General features: G+C 47.2%; 3 protein-coding genes across 6 annotated transcripts; 2 read left to right on the top strand and 1 right to left on the bottom strand.

The window, feature by feature from the left end:
• The first annotated feature begins 840 nt into the window (after window positions 1-840).
• On the top strand, window positions 841-5,492 carry LOC122826946 (zinc finger protein 513). Of its 3 annotated transcripts, none has more exons than XM_044109349.1 (6): window positions 841-1,010; window positions 1,304-1,505; window positions 2,005-2,184; window positions 2,645-3,031; window positions 3,821-3,975; window positions 4,532-5,492. In XM_044109349.1, exons 2-6 carry the CDS (start codon window positions 1,466-1,468, stop codon window positions 4,997-4,999), a joined length of 1,230 nt encoding a protein of 409 aa, XP_043965284.1. In that variant the 5' UTR covers window positions 841-1,010; window positions 1,304-1,465; the 3' UTR covers window positions 5,000-5,492. The 3 variants fall into 3 exon arrangements, with proteins under 3 accessions (XP_043965284.1, XP_043965286.1, XP_043965287.1); XM_044109351.1 differs by having other exon boundaries at window positions 858-1,010; window positions 1,263-1,505; XM_044109352.1 differs by lacking the exon at window positions 841-1,010 and adding an exon at window positions 1,034-1,162 and having other exon boundaries at window positions 1,263-1,505.
• Window positions 5,493-5,646: 154 nt separating this feature from the next.
• On the top strand, window positions 5,647-8,033 carry plaat1l (phospholipase A and acyltransferase 1-like). The gene is made up of 5 exons (XM_044109353.1): window positions 5,647-6,203; window positions 6,313-6,442; window positions 6,793-6,881; window positions 6,951-7,115; window positions 7,205-8,033. Exons 1-5 carry the CDS (start codon window positions 6,105-6,107, stop codon window positions 7,268-7,270), a joined length of 549 nt encoding a protein of 182 aa, XP_043965288.1. The 5' UTR covers window positions 5,647-6,104; the 3' UTR covers window positions 7,271-8,033.
• A 4-nt stretch (window positions 8,034-8,037) lies between these two features.
• On the bottom strand, window positions 8,038-15,889 carry ephx2 (epoxide hydrolase 2, cytoplasmic). 2 transcript variants are annotated; one of them, XM_044109347.1, is made up of 18 exons: window positions 15,678-15,889; window positions 14,842-14,920; window positions 14,613-14,775; window positions 14,338-14,528; window positions 14,140-14,262; window positions 11,111-11,182; window positions 10,946-11,041; window positions 10,803-10,881; window positions 10,693-10,727; window positions 10,593-10,619; window positions 10,442-10,527; window positions 10,264-10,375; window positions 9,610-9,684; window positions 9,496-9,538; window positions 9,302-9,404; window positions 9,157-9,226; window positions 8,393-8,473; window positions 8,038-8,318 (listed from the first exon to the last, which is right to left on the bottom strand). In XM_044109347.1, exons 1-18 carry the CDS (start codon window positions 15,779-15,781, stop codon window positions 8,187-8,189), a joined length of 1,671 nt encoding a protein of 556 aa, XP_043965282.1. In that variant the 5' UTR covers window positions 15,782-15,889; the 3' UTR covers window positions 8,038-8,186. The 2 variants fall into 2 exon arrangements, with proteins under 2 accessions (XP_043965282.1, XP_043965283.1); XM_044109348.1 differs by having other exon boundaries at window positions 8,177-8,318; window positions 9,153-9,226; window positions 15,678-15,863.
• Between the last annotated feature and the right edge of the window lie 232 nt (window positions 15,890-16,121).

The raw sequence follows: 16,121 nt of genomic DNA, 5'->3' as shown, positions 1-16,121 counted from the left end.
AGCTCTCGATTTACCGGTCGATCTACGTTCCCACCCTCATCTATGGTCATGAACTTTGGGTCATGACCGAAAGAGATCACGGATACAAGCGGCCGAAATGGGTTTTCTCCGTAGGGTGGTTGGGCTCTCCCTTAGAGAGAGAAGCTCAGTCATCCAGGAGGAACTCAGAGTAGAGCCACTGCTCCTTCACGTCGAGAGGGGCCAGTTGAGGTGGCTCGGGCATCTGGTCAGGATGCCTCCTGGACGCCTCCCTGGTGAGGTGTTCCAGGCACGTCCCACCGGGAGGAGGCCCCGGGGAAGACCCAGGACACGCTGGAGGGACTATGTCTCTCTGCTGGCCTTGGGATTCCTCCGGAGGAGCTGGAAGAGACTGGAGAGAGGGAAGTCTGGGCCTCCCTTCTGAAGCTGCTACCCCCGCGACCCGACCAGGATAAGCGGAAGAAGATGGATGGATGGATGGACTGCTTTGGTTGGTTGAACTGAAGCTTTTCCATACTTCATCTGTAAACTATCTATTCATTAGCATCTTCTTAGCTTTTAAACACTAAACAGAAAGAAATAGATTACCATAACAGTTATTAGCAACAACAGAAACCAGAGCTTTCACTTTCAGAACAGATTAAAGGCGGCATGTAGCCGCTAAAGCTAGTAAGTAAATAAAGTGTCATGTAATAACAAGGAAGTAAAAGGAATAGTTTTATGTTTTATAATTTGACAAACGTTCTTGTTTAGTGAGAAAGTTTCTCATTCCCACGAGTTGTATATGAGAAACTTTCTGTTGGTGTTTAAATCTCTTAAATGTTTCCATGAAATGGTCGTTTTAGCAAGACAGCCTGAGGAACGAATTCAACAGCAGGCTCCTTGGGAACTACATTTCCCACAATCCCCTGCTGCCGAGTGAGCTCACGTGGGTCGCAGACGCCGGTGTCAGCAGAGTTTGACAGCAGCGAACAGCGGATTTAAAGTTTCATCGTGATTTTCCTCCTTGCTGCTCCTGTACCGAACCTCAGGTCAGTTTGTTAGCGAACCGGAACCTCGCGGGTCAAGTTCTAGTTTCGGCTTCAATTCGAAATGTAGGCGTGTTTTTAAAGGGGAAATTAACTGGTTCCAATTCCGAATGGCTCCGTCTACTTGCTGGGGATCAATGGCAGAGACAGCTAGAGTGAGAGAAAGTTAAAGTTATTAAAGTGTTTATTTTATAGTCGTTAGTGAAACTGCTGCTGATCGTCAGTGTAGTTCATTCTGAGCTGCTTTTATTACAGTTCTGCACTAAGTTAAGCACTTTTCTGCGGCTGTGCTCCAGGCGGTAGTCGGCCATGACTCCGCCGCCGCTGTCCGTTGGAGGAAGAGGAAGAGGAAGGAGCTGATGATGATGATGAGGAGGGTGATGATGACATGCAGTTAGCTGGCTGCCCGGCTGGCTGGCGGACGGATCGGAGCGGGACCCGGGCGGAGAGGCTCCAGCATGCCGCGGAGGAAGCAGTCCCACCCGCAGCCGCTCAAAGGTGAGTCTACCTGCGGCTCCGCGCCGCCCGCGGAAATCCCTCCGCGCAATGAGGAACTACCGGACCGGACCGGTCCGGACCGGACCACTGTTGCTCCAGACCAGAGGCTTCAGCTGGGATCAAGGCCGGTCTGACTGGTTGAACTGGTCTGACTGGACTGGAGGCTCGAACCCCCACCTCCATATCTGCCACTGAGGAAGACTACTGCTCTTCCTCAGGGCGCCTTATCTCATCCTCCTCTCTGCTTCCTGCCTCCACTTCCTGTCCTTTGTCTGCCCCCCCCCATCCTTCCTGCTCACCAGTCACACCAGTTAGACCAGTGGCAGCTCTGAATCTCAGATTTCCAGTGGATTGACCAGTAAAGATCCAGACCTGTTTACTGTGGTTCTGCTGGACCCGGTTCCACTCCACTGCAGAGCAGCAGCAGCACAGATCTCTGGTCTAAGCTCCTTACCTCCAGAACTCAATCTGACCTCTGACCTCTGGGTCCTGTCTGCAGTCGGGTCCGACCCGAGCGGCCCGGTTCTGGAGAGCGACTTCCTGCTGAGCAGAGACGGAGGGACGAGTTGGATGGTGGGAGGTTTCCATGGCGACAGGAGCTCCTCTCTGGAGCCCGCAGCACCAGCAGCCTCCGCCGTGCCGACCCTGCTGTGCTGCAAGGCCTGCGGACTGAGCCTGGGTAACAGAATCACTTCACTGGTTGGGACTTTCTGTTCTTTTTTATTTATTTTCACATTTAATTGTTTTATGTCATTTTTTGTTCTTTTTTGTATGTTTTGCTCTTATTTTATTTTTAGTTATACTTTTGAAATATTTTATATTAAACTATATATAAGATAAGATTTTTTTGTCATTGTCATCAACAGATTACAACGAGATTTAGAACAATGAGATATATATAGTTTTTTTCTTTTCTTTTTTTAATTTATGCTTATTTTTTATTTTCAATTGTAAATGTAATTAAAATTTTGCATAGTTTATTTAAAATGATAACATTAAAAAATTTTATCTTGCGTTTTAGTAGTTTTAATGTTTCATTACAATTTAGTTTAATTTATTTTTCTTTATTTTACTCGAGTTAAGTTAAAATTTTGACAAAGCTTATTTTTTGTCCCACTCGCTCTGCCGTCTTCCTCCAGGTGTGGGTCTGGCTCTGGGGGTGGAGCTTTACTGTCTCACCTGTGAGCAGCGGCGCTCCGCCCCCCGAGCCATCAGGAGGAGTGGCGCCCCCTGCAGGCTGTTCTCCTGCTCGCTGTGCACCTTCACCTCGCGTTACTCCAACCACCTGAAGCGTCACATGACCGTCCACGATGGCCGCAAGCCGCACCGCTGCCCCGTCTGCCCCTATGCCTCGGCGCAGCTCGTCAACCTGCAGCGCCACCTGCGCACCCACACCGGGGAGAAACCCTACGGCTGCGCCCAGTGCAACTACGCCTGCAGCTCCATGGGCAACCTGCGGAGGCACCAGCGCATGCACGCGCAGGAGGAGCAGAGGAACCCCAGGAGGAGGACAAAGAGCAGAGAAGGTAAAGCTTAACACTTCCAGTCCTACATCTCCCATCATGCAACAGGGGGACCTGCTGCCAGACGCTCAGGATCAGAGCTGCTTCATGCTGGGCGATCAGAGGAAGAGGAAGTGAGAGAGTTTGTGGGCGGAGCCAGCAATGAAGCTGAACTGACGGAGGGAAACGCCTCACAGCTGCATCAGCTGATGGGGATCGGTAGGGGTCAGTTGGGGTCAACTATGTTCCCACTGAGCTATATCTGCATCACAGATGCTCTTAAAGGGCCGGTTGTTCAGGAATGCTTTGATAAAATATTCATATCTGATTCAGTGAAGATGAAAACTTCTCGTCTCCCTTCAGCTCCTCCAGGATTTGTTTGACTTTCACTGATTTTTATGGAGATAATTCAAGAAAGTTTTATTTATGTCTGACATTAAATGTAACTTTTCATTAATAATAATAATAATAATTTTATTTCTAATATTCTTTATATCTCTGATCTCATATTGATCACTCCTCGTATCGATCAGGACGTTGGGCTGAGCAGTAAAAATACCAGCTTCAATCACTTTAGCTTTTCACCATTTCACTGACAATTTGTAATAAACTCTCGATGCATTAGCATGAGAAACTACAGACATCTGTCTATTAATTTCATATTTTTGCATAAATTCCCATGACAAACTGGAGGGACTGATGAATGTGACGTGGTTCTTTATGTGGGCCCCTGAAAGAGCTTAGGCGGCCGGCTTTGGCCCCCAGCTGGTCGAACAGAAACCGTCAAATGTTTTTCCTCTCTGCCGTCATCAGAGCTGCCACTGGGGGCGCCAGAGGACCGCTCCTACCTGCAGCCAGCAGGGGGTGCTGGCGCTAGCTCTGTGTCTATCTCGGACCCCCCACCGGCACTAACCCTAACCTTGTGCGACCTGACCCTGGAGGGTGGGGCAGAGGTCCAACCTGGACAGGTGAGTTCCTGCTTTAACTTCTCACTGGGGGTTTCCATGGCAACAGCAAGCAGCTGAACGCTTTACATCATGTAACTTTTTCTGATGGGTCTTCTAAGAGCGGGCAAGTCAGAGCAGGAACCCTGAATTTCTTCTTCTGTGGTTTGAGGCTGCAGGTTGGTAAATAAATACCATCATATAATTCAGTTCCAGTTTCTGTTTCCAATCCTAATATGGAAACGTTGGGAGCAAAATATGTCCGTCACTTCCACTTCGATTCTCCTCATTCAGAAGAAAATAAATTAAAACCTTTATGATATGGATTAGTTGATGACTTAGTTTAGTTTGTGACTTAGTTTAGTTGATGAGATAATTTAGTTGATGACAGTAAACTAAATGACAACTAAATTGTCATTTAGTCGATAACATTATAATTTAGTAGATAACTTTTCTGATCAGACTCTGGTGTCTCTTGTTCTTCTGGCCGGCTGATATTTTTCTGTCTCATAATTTGTTTTGTTTGTTCTAATATTCTGTGGTACTAGTTTGACCTTTGACCTGGTGCTTCTGGTTCCAGGTGCACCCTACTGGGGCCCAGCGGCGGCAGAGGGCGCCGCCCTGCAGCCCCGCCCCAGAGAAACCCCACGGCTGCCCGCACTGCACCTACGCCTCCTCCCACCTGGACAACCTGCGGCGCCACCTGCGGGTTCACACGGGCGAGAAGCCGTTTCGCTGCGTGTCCTGCAGCTACGCCTGCGGCAACCTGGCCAACCTGCGGCGCCACCAGCGCATCCACTCGGGCGCCAAGCCGTTCCGCTGTGCCGTCTGCGGCCATCGCTGCAACCAGAGCATGAACCTGAAGCGCCACATGCTGCGCCACACGGGCCGCAAGCCGCACGCCTGCGCCCGCTGCGGCTACGCCACCGCCCACTGGGACAACTACAAGCGCCACCAGAGGAAGCACGCCGCCGGGGTTGTCCGGGGGCCCGGGGCCTCTGGGGCCCCTGGAGGTCATCATGTTTCCTCAGACGGCCAGCTGCTGTAAGTCAGAGCCGCTTCTCCTCAAACACCGCAGTGCCTGGACCCGACAGGAACCGCTTCCCAACTTCCTGCCAACTTCCTGCCTCCCAGCAAAACAAACATTGTCTTAACCTTGTAAAGCTGCACTCTGTTCTGCACTGATTTAAATAGGCTCAGGTCAGAGGGAAACTCAGGTGTGCTGCTGCACTGACTGCTTGAAAACAGTCTTCATGTTTCTACACTGAACTTCCTCCAAATGTTGATCTTCTGAAGATGATTCCTACTTTTGTGTTTTAATTCACTGATGGATTTTCTCACTGTGCTGCCTGACTTCCTGTCTGCTCAGGTCATTTCCTGCCAAATAGTGAAACTTTAATCAGACAGTGAAAAATGTTTGGAGCCACTTTCAGCTCATTAATACATCAACTTTACAAATGTCGGTTTGATTCAGTTTGAGTTTGAAAATGTTAGCAGCTCCTTTGTTCTGTTAAAACTCCTGAATAAAAGTTAAAACATTTCCATCTGTTCACCAAACATTCATTCAAATGTATATATTGAAGATGAAAACCAATGAGGTTTGAGGAAAAACCCTGGAGGAAGAAATACATTTTCATTAACACTTTTTAAATCTGCAACTTTTTTTGATTTTTAAAGTCATTAAAAGGGATTTATTTGAAAATCCAAATGAAATCTTTGATTTATTGTAACTTGATCAGATGGATGTTTGTATTTCCTAGTGTGTGTTTAGGCTGGTTTCCATGGAGACGGGCCTCCATGTTCTGTTTCAGTGACAAGAAGAAGAATTTAATGCAAAACAAACTGAAGATGATCAAGTGAGTTTCCAGCTTCAGTTTGTTGTTTCTGTTTCTCTAAGAAAATAACCACAACTTCCTGTTTCTGCTGAGGAAACACCTGGCGGCCCGCCTGACCCGCCCACACCCGCCGGTCCTGGGTGCTCCATGTTGGCTCCTCATGGAGCAGAGATGACTCCAGGCTCAGCTGACCCGGGACCGGCAGGAGGCCGGAGGTTCTACCCCGAGGTTCTGCTGAGCCGAGCCGAGCCGAGCCGGGTGTGGCGCTGCTGCGGGTGTGAAGTGAGCATGCTCAGTGGGCCGTGACATCATCACCACATGGCTGCGCCGCATGCAAAGCAGCAGGAAGGTTCTGTTGGACTCCGAGCTGCAGAATCACAGCAGGACGAGACGCAGAGCAACGCAGTCATGGGCAAGGTGAGTGACCTCTGACCTCTGCTGCTTTACTGTGAGGCCGACCGTTTCCAGGTTATGTGGAACAAACAGAACCACCTGGTGACGGTTTTGGTTTCCTGGATTTCTCCAGATTAACTCGCGGCCGAAGCTTTTCCCCGGAGACATCGTGGAATATCCCAGGAACAAATACTTCTCTCATTTTGGGATCTACTTCGGGGAACGGGACGGCGTTCCCTATGTGGCTCACCTGACCTGCAGAGGTCAGCTGCTTTCAGATCCATGATTTCTGTAGAAAATGTTTAATCTGAAACATTTCCTGTTTGTTTTCTGCTGATTGAAAGAAGCTGAAAATGTTTCAGGAAGTCAAAGTTTTCCTCCTCAAGCTGCAGAAACCCCAAGTTTATTAGATGATTTCTACCGTCCTCTTCTCACTAAAATCGGTTTTAGGAAGATTTTATTGGGCAGCACAGAGAGTCACCCTCCATGGGTTAGAACGGCCTAGTCAAAACCTAAAGCAAGTTCCAGTCTGAATGAATCAGTGTTGATTTCTCTGGTTCTCATTAATGGAGCCGGCTGATTTACTCTGCTTTCATTTGCTAACATTCGCCAGACGCCGACACAAAGATCCCGCTGTTCGGCCGCGCCCTGAGGTCAGAGGTCAAGCTGGATCCTCTGGAGCTGCTGGGGAGTCAATACAAGGTAAAGCAGAGCTGGGGCCGTGGCGCTGGGCCGTCCGCGGCCCCAGACTGACCCCGTTTGGGTCTGCAGGTCAGCAACATGCTGGACGGGTCGCACTCCCCCAGAGACTTCCACTCGGTGGTGAAGCCCGCCATCGAGGACATGCTGGGCCGAGACGTGACCTTTGACATCCTGTTCCACAACAGCGAGCACCAAGCCACACTATTCAGATACGGAGTCAAAAAGTCCCAGCAGGTGAGCTGAAGGTGTGGGGCCTCTGTGGGCGGGGCCTCTGTGGGCGGGGCCTCTGTGGGCGGGGCCTAACGCCTCTGTGTCTCTGGTAGATTGAACTGGTCTACAAACACATCATGCCGTCCTGGAAGAAGCTGTTTGAGGAGAAGAAGCTGTGAGGCGTTCTGCCACTAGAGGGAGCCGTCTCCTCACATCTGCCTGAAGCTGCATTTCCAACCTTGTTCTTCCACTAAACTTTCACACGCTTTAGAAATACTGCTCCTCTCCTCTTCTGTCCATTCACAGTCCGTTCTCCGACTGACGACCAAAAGTACATTTTTAAACATTGAATATTAATCACATTGTTGCAGAGAAAGTATTTTTTGTCTTCCAGATTAAAAGTCATGATGTCAATTTTTTTAATTTTCGGGATTTTTTAAAAGTTTCTTTCCTTTTTTCTGGACTGTAACTTATTTCTTTAAATGTTTTGTTTTACATTTTTTAAAAATGTTTTTATATCTGTAAACATGCATTTTCTACTTTTTAAAATGATTTGTGAGGTCTTGATGTTTCTTTAAACCAGTGTTTCTCAGTTCCAGTCCTCAGGCCCCCTGCCTGCATGTTTTAGGTGTTTCCCTTCTGCCACACACCTGGATTGAACATGTGGGTGATTAACAGGCTTCTGCAGCTCTTGATGGTCATACAATCATTAGAATCAGCTGCTCTGGAGTAGAGACACATCTAAAACATGCAGAGCAGGAGGCTTGAGGACTGGGATTGAGAAGTGCTGCTTTAAACTGAAATTTGATATCTTAACATCTCAAATTGTCCATGTTGATGTTGAAGCTGAAATATGAATAAGTGTTGAATCATGATCAGCATAACGCTCCCTGTTTACATTCTGAGCAGATGTAAAATAATATTTGATTAAAAGTCAAATTGAATCAGAAGGACTTTGGTGTTTTATTTTGAAATCTTTAGTTTTATTCATTCAAATCTCTTGGCTTCTTTTTCTCCTTCTTCTTTTTCTTGTCCTTGTTTCCTTCCTTCCCAACATTTCTCTGGTTTTCATGTAACTTTTCTCCTGTTCCTGTGTCACAGTTTGGGCGCCGGCGGTCCGTGCGTTTCTCTCAGCCACGATATCAGGATGTTGTTGGTCTCGGCCGGTTTGTCCATCTGGGTCCAGTGTCCGCAGTCCTCGATGTGACCTCTGCTCAGGTTGGGAACCTGCAGGGAAACACAGACCCGTGACGTCCTGACCCGTCGGCTCCACGCCGCCGCTTTCCGGACGCGCCGCTTACCAGACCCTCCATGCCGTCAGACATCGCCGGCAGCAGGATGGGGTCCTTCCCCGCCGTCACCATCAGCGCCGGCAAGGCCACCTGGAAACAACATGGCGGCGTCAGGAAGATCAGAAAACAAAACCCATCAGGCCGGGAGGAGTCCGGTTCCGGTCCGGTCCGGTCCCAGTTTTAGATGGGTCCTGGCTCCATCCACCTGATGAGCCTCCAGGTGAGAGGAAGCAGGAAAATGTTTGGTGGAGAAGCTGAACTGTGATGCATCAGAAAAGGTAAAAAAGGTTTAATGTTGTCAAGTTTGAATAAGATCCAAACCCTGAAATGTGCAGCTGGTTTCATGTGCAGCTCAGAATCATCAGGACGTCAAATCTGATGATCAATAAAGGATCAAACTAAATAACTAGAACATAACTCATTGTAAACTTAGTGACTATAAACTGAGTTTATTTTGGGGCGTTCAGGAAGGTTTGGATCAAAACAAGTTATTGATTTAATGTCAGGAGATGAAAACTCTTCAAGTTTCTCCTCTGGACCTGAACTTCTTCAGAACTCTGCTGACAACCTGGACGTTTCTGCTGAGCTTGTGGATGAATTGTGTTCATGGGATGTAAATGAAAACATTGCATGTGACTTGTTTGAGTCGTAACAGATGAGATGCATTCAAACTCTTCAGTGTAGAAGTGCTGCAGTGTGTGTGTGTCCAAGCTTTCTTTCAGGGCGTCGGTGTGAACCATCAGAGACTCCAGCTGCTCCAGTCGCTCACCAACCTTCCCAGTGGGCTGTGAACACATCCACTTCCAGTTGGCCTGGTTGTTTCGGTACCAGTTCAGCGGTCCCCTGTTACCCAACATGGAGGAGAAACTTTAGGATTTTAGTTCATCCTAAAATCTCCGGACTTTGACTGAGCCTGACCTGAAGCCGCTCCCTCTGAACCGATCCACATAGTAGCGCAGGTCGGCCTCCGTTAGCATGGAGCTGCGAGGGATCTGCTGTGGCAGACCCACAAACAGCCCACCTGGAGGGACGGACCCGGCCAATCAGCACAGACCCGACAGAAACCCACCTTTGACCTTTGACCTGTGCCTTAAACCGGCAGACGTCCTCACCTCGAGCGCAGACCCCCGATGTGCTGATAGCCGGACGACCCGCCTGAGGAAACACGTGTGATCAGAGCTGATGGTTCTGTCCTGACCCGACTCTGCTGGTCTGGTTCTACTCACGGCTTCACGGCTGCTGGAAAAGAAAATCTTGAATGTTCTCTCCAAGTCGTTCTCCAGCTCGGCCTCGGCTACGCCCTGGAACAAAGAGAGTCTGAAAGCTGCAGGAAGGTTTGGTCCTGACTTCAAGTTCTTCTAAAGTCACTTTGCAAAACGTTCCCAAAGTTTCTTCTGTTGAACCAAGAAGAAAACCATCAGATTGAACAAAGTACCAACTGGATCCACTTCAGGGTCACCCAGGAAACGAAACCAAGTCCTTCAAGGAGGGAAAATGTCCCCAAACCAAAATCAGTTTAACGTCTGATAAAAAGGTTTTGAAATAATTTAGAGCAGATTTAAAAAATAGTCCTGATGGAAACATTTAAAAGCATCAAGTTTTTATTATTTTAATTCTGTTTATTTTATATTAAAACTGCAGCATAGTTCATATCAAATTACACACTCTGTGTCCTAAACTATTTAATACAAGTCGATCCAAAGACTCTCATTCATTCAGTTGCAGCTCAACACAGATTTAGGAAATCAATAAATGCTGGTTGGTAAAAAGTCTTTTGGTTTTGACTCTAAAATGAGTTATTTTGTGCATTGAAAGTTGAAATGTTGTCGGGAAGAAGTGGTCTAGATCCAGTTCTGGTTCTCCCAGTGAAGCAGACTTACTGGTTTTTGGAAGTAATTCTGGTAGTCAAAAGCAGGCAGAGCCTTCAGTCTCTCTGAAGCCGGTTTGGACGGGTCCAGTGGGAACAGGGGAGTGTTCAGAGACGCCACCGCCCTTCACAAAAAGGACATTTTGTCACTTGGACTTTCCAAAGAAATGTGGGTAACTTTGAGTTTTTACCTGATTCTCTCTGGAAAATACCGGGCCATAGTCCAAACCAGGATGCCGCCCCAGTCGTGACCCACCAGGGTGACCTGTGGGATGGACTTGGAGGACCAGAAAGACAAGTCACCTGTGATGAACATTTTTCTTAGGGTTATTTATTTCTTACCATTTTGTCCATGAAGGAAATCAGATCCTGCAGAAGGAGAAATGCATAAAAGTCTCCAGATTGAATTCTGCCACATTTGAACATGTTGCTGAGTTCAGACCTTGCAAAGCTTCTCCTGGGAATATTCCTCTATGTCTGCAAGGGAACATTTCCCAATCATCAGACTGTAAACACCGACTTTATACTGAGTGTATTTCTGTGTGTGCCCACCAGGGGGTGCTGTGGATTCGCCGTATCCCTTCATGTCCAGAGCCAGGACCCTGAACCCAGCGGCAGCCAGAGCCGGAATCTGCCAGAGAGGAAGCAGGTGTGAAGACGGCGACACGTCGGCGACACCGAACCGGGAGGCTCACCTGGTACCGCCAGGAGTACCAGCTCTCTGGGAAGCCGTGGCACAGCAGAACCGGCGGCCCGCAGCCCATCTCCACGTAGTGGGTCCGAACACCAGGCTGAAATCACAGCACTAATTATTCTGTGTCTCCAGGCTGGATGACTGGCTGGCAGAGGAGGGTCGTTACTCTGAGGGCCACGTATCCATGAGACACCTGGTCAGGACTGCAGGGGATGGGAGGACTCTCTGCTCCAACCGCCTGCAACAAACACGGTTTCAGGTGATGTCACAAAGACTCGGCTCCTTCCTGTTAAAGCTCAGTTCAGTATGAAAACTGTCACAGATCATGTTGGAAGTTTCCCATCGTCTCTTTACGAATGTCAGTGAATTTAGTTGAATGGTTTATGTGAACAGTTCCACAAATTCAGTGAGTCTGAATTTTCTTAAATTTGAGTCATTTCTAAACATGTCACCACTTTGTCGTCTCTAGAACAAAACTTGAACCCTTCCCTGGAGGATCCATCTTACATCTTCAGTATCCAGATGACTTCTGGGAAAATGTTTGATGGTCAGGTGAGACAAAGATTCACATCTTTAGTCTTTCCAAGAACAAGAACAATGTCCAGGTTGCAACATGGAGACAGGAAGAGGCATCAGTGGATTTCCTCAGACCACGCCCCCCACTGCTGCCTCAAGGGAGGAGAGACTCTCCACTCAGAACATTTCAAACTCTGCCTGTCCGGGTGTTGGCGGGTCAGTGCGGTTCTGATGGAGGTCGATTGACCACCAGCATAGAGATGAGCCTCTATTGGCGTTTACAGCCGTGTCCAGTCCATACGGGCCTGAACCCACTTTGAAATGGCTCACTGGGCCCATCGTACTTGTGCCCTGGATGAACAACTGGTTTAGTATCCATGGAGACGATGCTCCAACTTATCCAGGTTGCATCATCAGCAAACGGTTGCTGAGACCACAGAACCTCTAACGGATCCGAAAACCTCCGTGAGCCGAGTCACCATGTAGAGGGAATTCTACATGACGAGGGCCACGAAGGTTCTGGACCCCAGAGGTTCTGCAGAGGTTCTGGACCCCAGAGGTTCTGCAGAGGTTCTGGATCCCAGAGGTTCTGGAGAGGTTCTGGATCCCAGAACCCTAGTGACCTGATGAACAACCTTTAAGAAGAGTGGGATGCAACACCTCAGCAGACTCTACAGCAGGGGTCACCAACACGGGGCCCGCGGGCCCCTGGTGGCCCGAGGCGACCTGGTCAGTCGCCGTGGAGGAAGTTCTAAAAATAGCCACTGTCATTAGGGAGCACTGCCAAAGAAATGATTTAATTTATTGTTTTTACATTGAATTAATAACATTTGTTTATATTTAGATTCTTTTAAAAAGTAAATTACAAAAAGTGTTTAAAAGAAATTGCTTTATGCATGAAACTGTTTTCTAGGGTTAAAGTTCAGAACTGCGCAGGCGCCTGCAGGGTTTTATCGGAGGGCGGCGGCGCCTGCAGGCTGCTCCCTCTCTGCCTACCTTAAGATTTTCCTTGAAGTAAAAAAAGAAAAGAATAATTTCTGAAATTTTTATTATTTAACTTTCTTTACAATTAACACAATTGTGGAGAAATAAAAAGATTTTATGTATCAAAACATCTTGTACGTCTGAGTCTGGGGGTCAAAGGTCACGCCAAAGCCTAAATCTTATTGGTCAGTTTGCTTTTGTTTATTTGGTGTTTTTTCTGTAACCTAAAACTGAATGATCAGAGTTTGAACCTCCTGTAGTTCTAAGAGCCGTTTGGATCCCGGTGGAGCTTTTTACCGGGTCGGTTCTGTTGGGTCGCCGGTTTATGAGCTTCTTTGATGTTTCCTGACCTGCAGAGCTGATGGGTCACCAGTTAACTGACCTCTGCTGCTCTTCCTGAGCGTGGAGCTAAAACTGAGGGTTAAACCATTTAATCTAGTGGAAACGTTCCCAATGAATCAAACATTGTTGCTTCACCTTCTGCTCCTCTGGACTCTGACACCACCTGGACCTGGAATCTACATCCTCCTCTGGACGTGGATCTACTGGGTTTATAGGCTTCACTTCCATGTCTTTATTATTTAACATCGTTTGTGTTAAAATAAAACAAAGTGTGTTCTGCTTCAGTGGTTTAGTTTTGTGTTGGTTTTGTTCAACACTCACATGATGGAGATCTGGTTGTTCTCCTGCAGGTCAGTGATAGTTTTACCTTCTGATCTGTCGGACATTTTTATTCAACATCTCCTGGTTTCAACAGGCGACCCGTCAGCTGTTCAGTTCACCAAACCACAAAAAAAACTAATAAACCGACGACCCAACAGAACCGAACACTGTAAAAAACTCAGGATCTTAGAACAACGGGAGATTCAAACTCCACTCATCATTTTTAACTCACAGAAAAAACAAACTGACCAATCAGATTCAGGCTCTGGCTGACCTTTGACCCCCACAGACTCACACTGATGTGCTTCATACAAAATGTTTTGGCACAAAATAACTTTCTCTTCTCTCCACAGTTTAGTTAATAGTAAAGAGGGTTGGATAATAAAATAATAATAACTTTTCTGTTTGTATTTAAAGGAAAATCTCTCAGTGCCTCCAGATGTTCAGCTGCAGCTGCAACAATCCAGACTCTCAGTCACTTTGGACAATTTAGAATCAGACAGAAAATCTCCAACAGGGAATCAAACTCACAACTCTGAACTAAGAACTTCTGATCACATGATAGTAATGAACCATATCTGCCATGATAAATTATTACTGATAACTATTGTCAGTAATCCCTAACATTAATATGATCATATATACATATATGTATTATTGTTATAAAGGCTGAGACAACAATATTTATGTCTGAATCAAACCAGCAGCCCTTCGTGTTGCTCTGGACCCGGGAAGCAGCTCCCAGTCTCTAAGAGGTCGGTGACCTCTGACCTACAGCTACTATCAGGAGATACATCAGGAGACTTCGTCCTCAAGCTGCAGCCGATGCTCAACAAGTCATGAATATCCTGCTGCTTCAGTACATGGTTAGAAATCATGAATAGATATGATTGTGAAATTATGCACTCCATCAATTTCACCCAACATTTTTATTAGTATTATTTGAATCTTTCAGTATTATTGTGATTCTCTCAGTTAATCAGTTAAACGGTTAATTTTTAACCGTTTAACTGATTAACCGTTTTGCTGAACCTGAACTCCAGTGAAGTGGGACACTTTCTGCAGAGCAGCCTCCAGGTTTTCCACCAGGACGGCCTCCATCCCTGCCGTCTCTGCAGCCTTCAGACTCTCCTGGTCCACATCGAGCCACAGGGCCTGGAGGGGTTGGTCGGGTTCAGCTGCTGCATCAGGAATCAGCTGTTGTGTGGCTCTTAAAGGGATATCGCCCACCTGCTGTGATGGGACCCCCAGCTGGTCCAAAGCAGAGTTGAACATGGCGACCTCTGGCACTCTGTGACCTGCATGGCAGGACTGGAGGAGCAGGTTAAAGTTGGATCCCAGGAGACAGAGCAGCCGGGCCGGGTGGTCTCCAGAGGCGCTGTCGTCTAGCCAGTGATTGGCCAGGACTGCGGTCAGAACTCCTTGACATCAAAGTTTACGGTAAAAACTCTGACAAACTGCTTAAAAAGCTGCTGGTTGTCTGGCAGCTGGGGTCACTATGTTACCGTGGTAACGCAGACTCGCAGATGTTTTCAGCACAAGATCTTGAACGTCCATCATGGCCGTTCTGACCTCCTCCAGCAGCCGGCTGGCGCACCAATCAGACGGCAGCGCCACGCCTCTGACCTCAGCTTGTTTTGAACATTCGGCTTCAAAAGTCGGGATCATCTGGAAACACAATTTATTTACTGAGCTGGTAGGAAATGACAGCAGGGTGTTAACAACCAGACCCACCTGATTTAGAGTCATTTGGCCTTTTTCTGCCTGAATCAAAGCTCCTTTACTTTTAGACGCCACACTGGACAGAAAACCTCTGAGGGAACAAAAGAAAAAAGAGCAAAACAGCAGAATTTAGTAACAAACCACCATCTGGTCTAAAGTCACCAACAACCGTTTGGTCCAAACAGAAAACCAGAGTGATGGTTGGTTGATTGATTGACTGATTGATTGAAAGCACACGGTGTGAGCACTAAACCTGAGAAACTAGTTGTACTGTGTTGGTTTCCTTCATGAATTATTCCAGTTATTGTTGCTTAATGTAAACATTTCTAATGCATTTTCAGAAGAACTGATAGCCTCCAGCTGTCCTCCCACCCTCTGGAACTGGACTTTAACAGGTTTCACTCATGCTCACCATGATCTTTTCCCCAACCTGAATAACTCAGTTAAAGTTTGACCTATGACCTCCAGTAATTGTTTAATCTACAGACATCTTCACAAAGTCAATAAACATCTATTTAATTAGAATTTAAGCTGAAATTCTTCATCTTGAGTGTGTTGCAGGACTATCTGGTTATATGTGCAGTGATCCTGACCATGTGCAATGCCGTCTGAGCATGTGCAACGCAATCTGACCATGTGCAACGCCGCCTGGCCATGTGCAACACTAAAACCTGCAGCACAAACAACACAAATTACTCTGGAAATAACCAGTTGCTAAATCTCTGAACTGTCGTCATGGCGACCCAACATTCATAGAAAACAATAATAAGAAATGTTTTTTTATCTGAATCTGACTGATTTTTTTCTGCTTCCTGTTTTACAGTGCAGTCAGCTGATGGGAGTCTCACCGCGGCAAATTGTGCAGCTCCTCCAGTTTGTGAAAAACCCCGCCGGGTTTTGATGGAACAACAACGCCCCAGAAGTTGAACAGAACCGCTTTCTTCGCCGCCATCGGACCTGGAAGCTGCCAGCTGTCGATCTGGAAACCCTGCAGTTTGCGTGCGACTGCAGTGGAGGGGGTTGTTACTGGAGGGGGCTGTTTGTTAGACTGTTGCCCTCTGGACTCACTGACGCTGTAGCTCCGCCCACTGGGCGCGCTCAGTCCTGCTCGGTTCTGCTCAGTCCTGCTCGGTTCTGCTCGGCTCACATCAGGCCTGTTCACCCTGCAGCTCCAAACCTTTTCTTGTTTCACTTATTCTTTTTCTTTGTGTTGGAACAAAATCTTTATAGTCGAAACACAAACGTCTAAAAACATCTAAAAAACTAAACATAGATTCCTGAACCAGGAAATG

Source organism: Gambusia affinis, linkage group LG24 (assembly GCF_019740435.1).
Source record: "Gambusia affinis linkage group LG24, SWU_Gaff_1.0, whole genome shotgun sequence".
In the NCBI taxonomy this organism is placed as follows: Eukaryota; Metazoa; Chordata; class Actinopteri; order Cyprinodontiformes; family Poeciliidae; genus Gambusia; species Gambusia affinis.
This window is presented reverse-complemented; position numbering and strand designations above follow the sequence as displayed.

Excerpts from the sequence above, each read along its gene's own strand:
- LOC122826946 (XM_044109349.1), top strand. The coding sequence starts at position 1,466 with ATGCCGCGGAGGAAGCAGTCCCACCCGCAGCCGCTCAAAG. Across the intron at positions 2,185-2,644 it reads GGCCTGCGGACTGAGCCTGG|GTGTGGGTCTGGCTCTGGGG; the intron begins GTAACAGAATCA and ends GTCTTCCTCCAG. Across the intron at positions 3,032-3,820 it reads GAGGACAAAGAGCAGAGAAG|AGCTGCCACTGGGGGCGCCA; the intron begins GTAAAGCTTAAC and ends TGCCGTCATCAG.
- plaat1l (XM_044109353.1), top strand. The coding sequence starts at position 6,105 with ATGGCTGCGCCGCATGCAAAGCAGCAGGAAGGTTCTGTTGGACTCCGA. Across the intron at positions 6,204-6,312 it reads GCAACGCAGTCATGGGCAAG|ATTAACTCGCGGCCGAAGCT; the intron begins GTGAGTGACCTC and ends GGATTTCTCCAG. Across the intron at positions 6,882-6,950 it reads TGCTGGGGAGTCAATACAAG|GTCAGCAACATGCTGGACGG; the intron begins GTAAAGCAGAGC and ends TTGGGTCTGCAG.
- ephx2 (XM_044109347.1), bottom strand. The coding sequence starts at position 15,781 with ATGGCGGCGAAGAAAGCGGTTCTGTTCAACTTCTGGGGCGTTGTTGTT. Across the intron at positions 10,882-10,945 it reads GGTACTCCTGGCGGTACCAG|ATTCCGGCTCTGGCTGCCGC; the intron begins GTGAGCCTCCCG and ends CCTCTCTGGCAG. Across the intron at positions 10,620-10,692 it reads CCCAGGAGAAGCTTTGCAAG|GATCTGATTTCCTTCATGGA; the intron begins GTCTGAACTCAG and ends CTCCTTCTGCAG.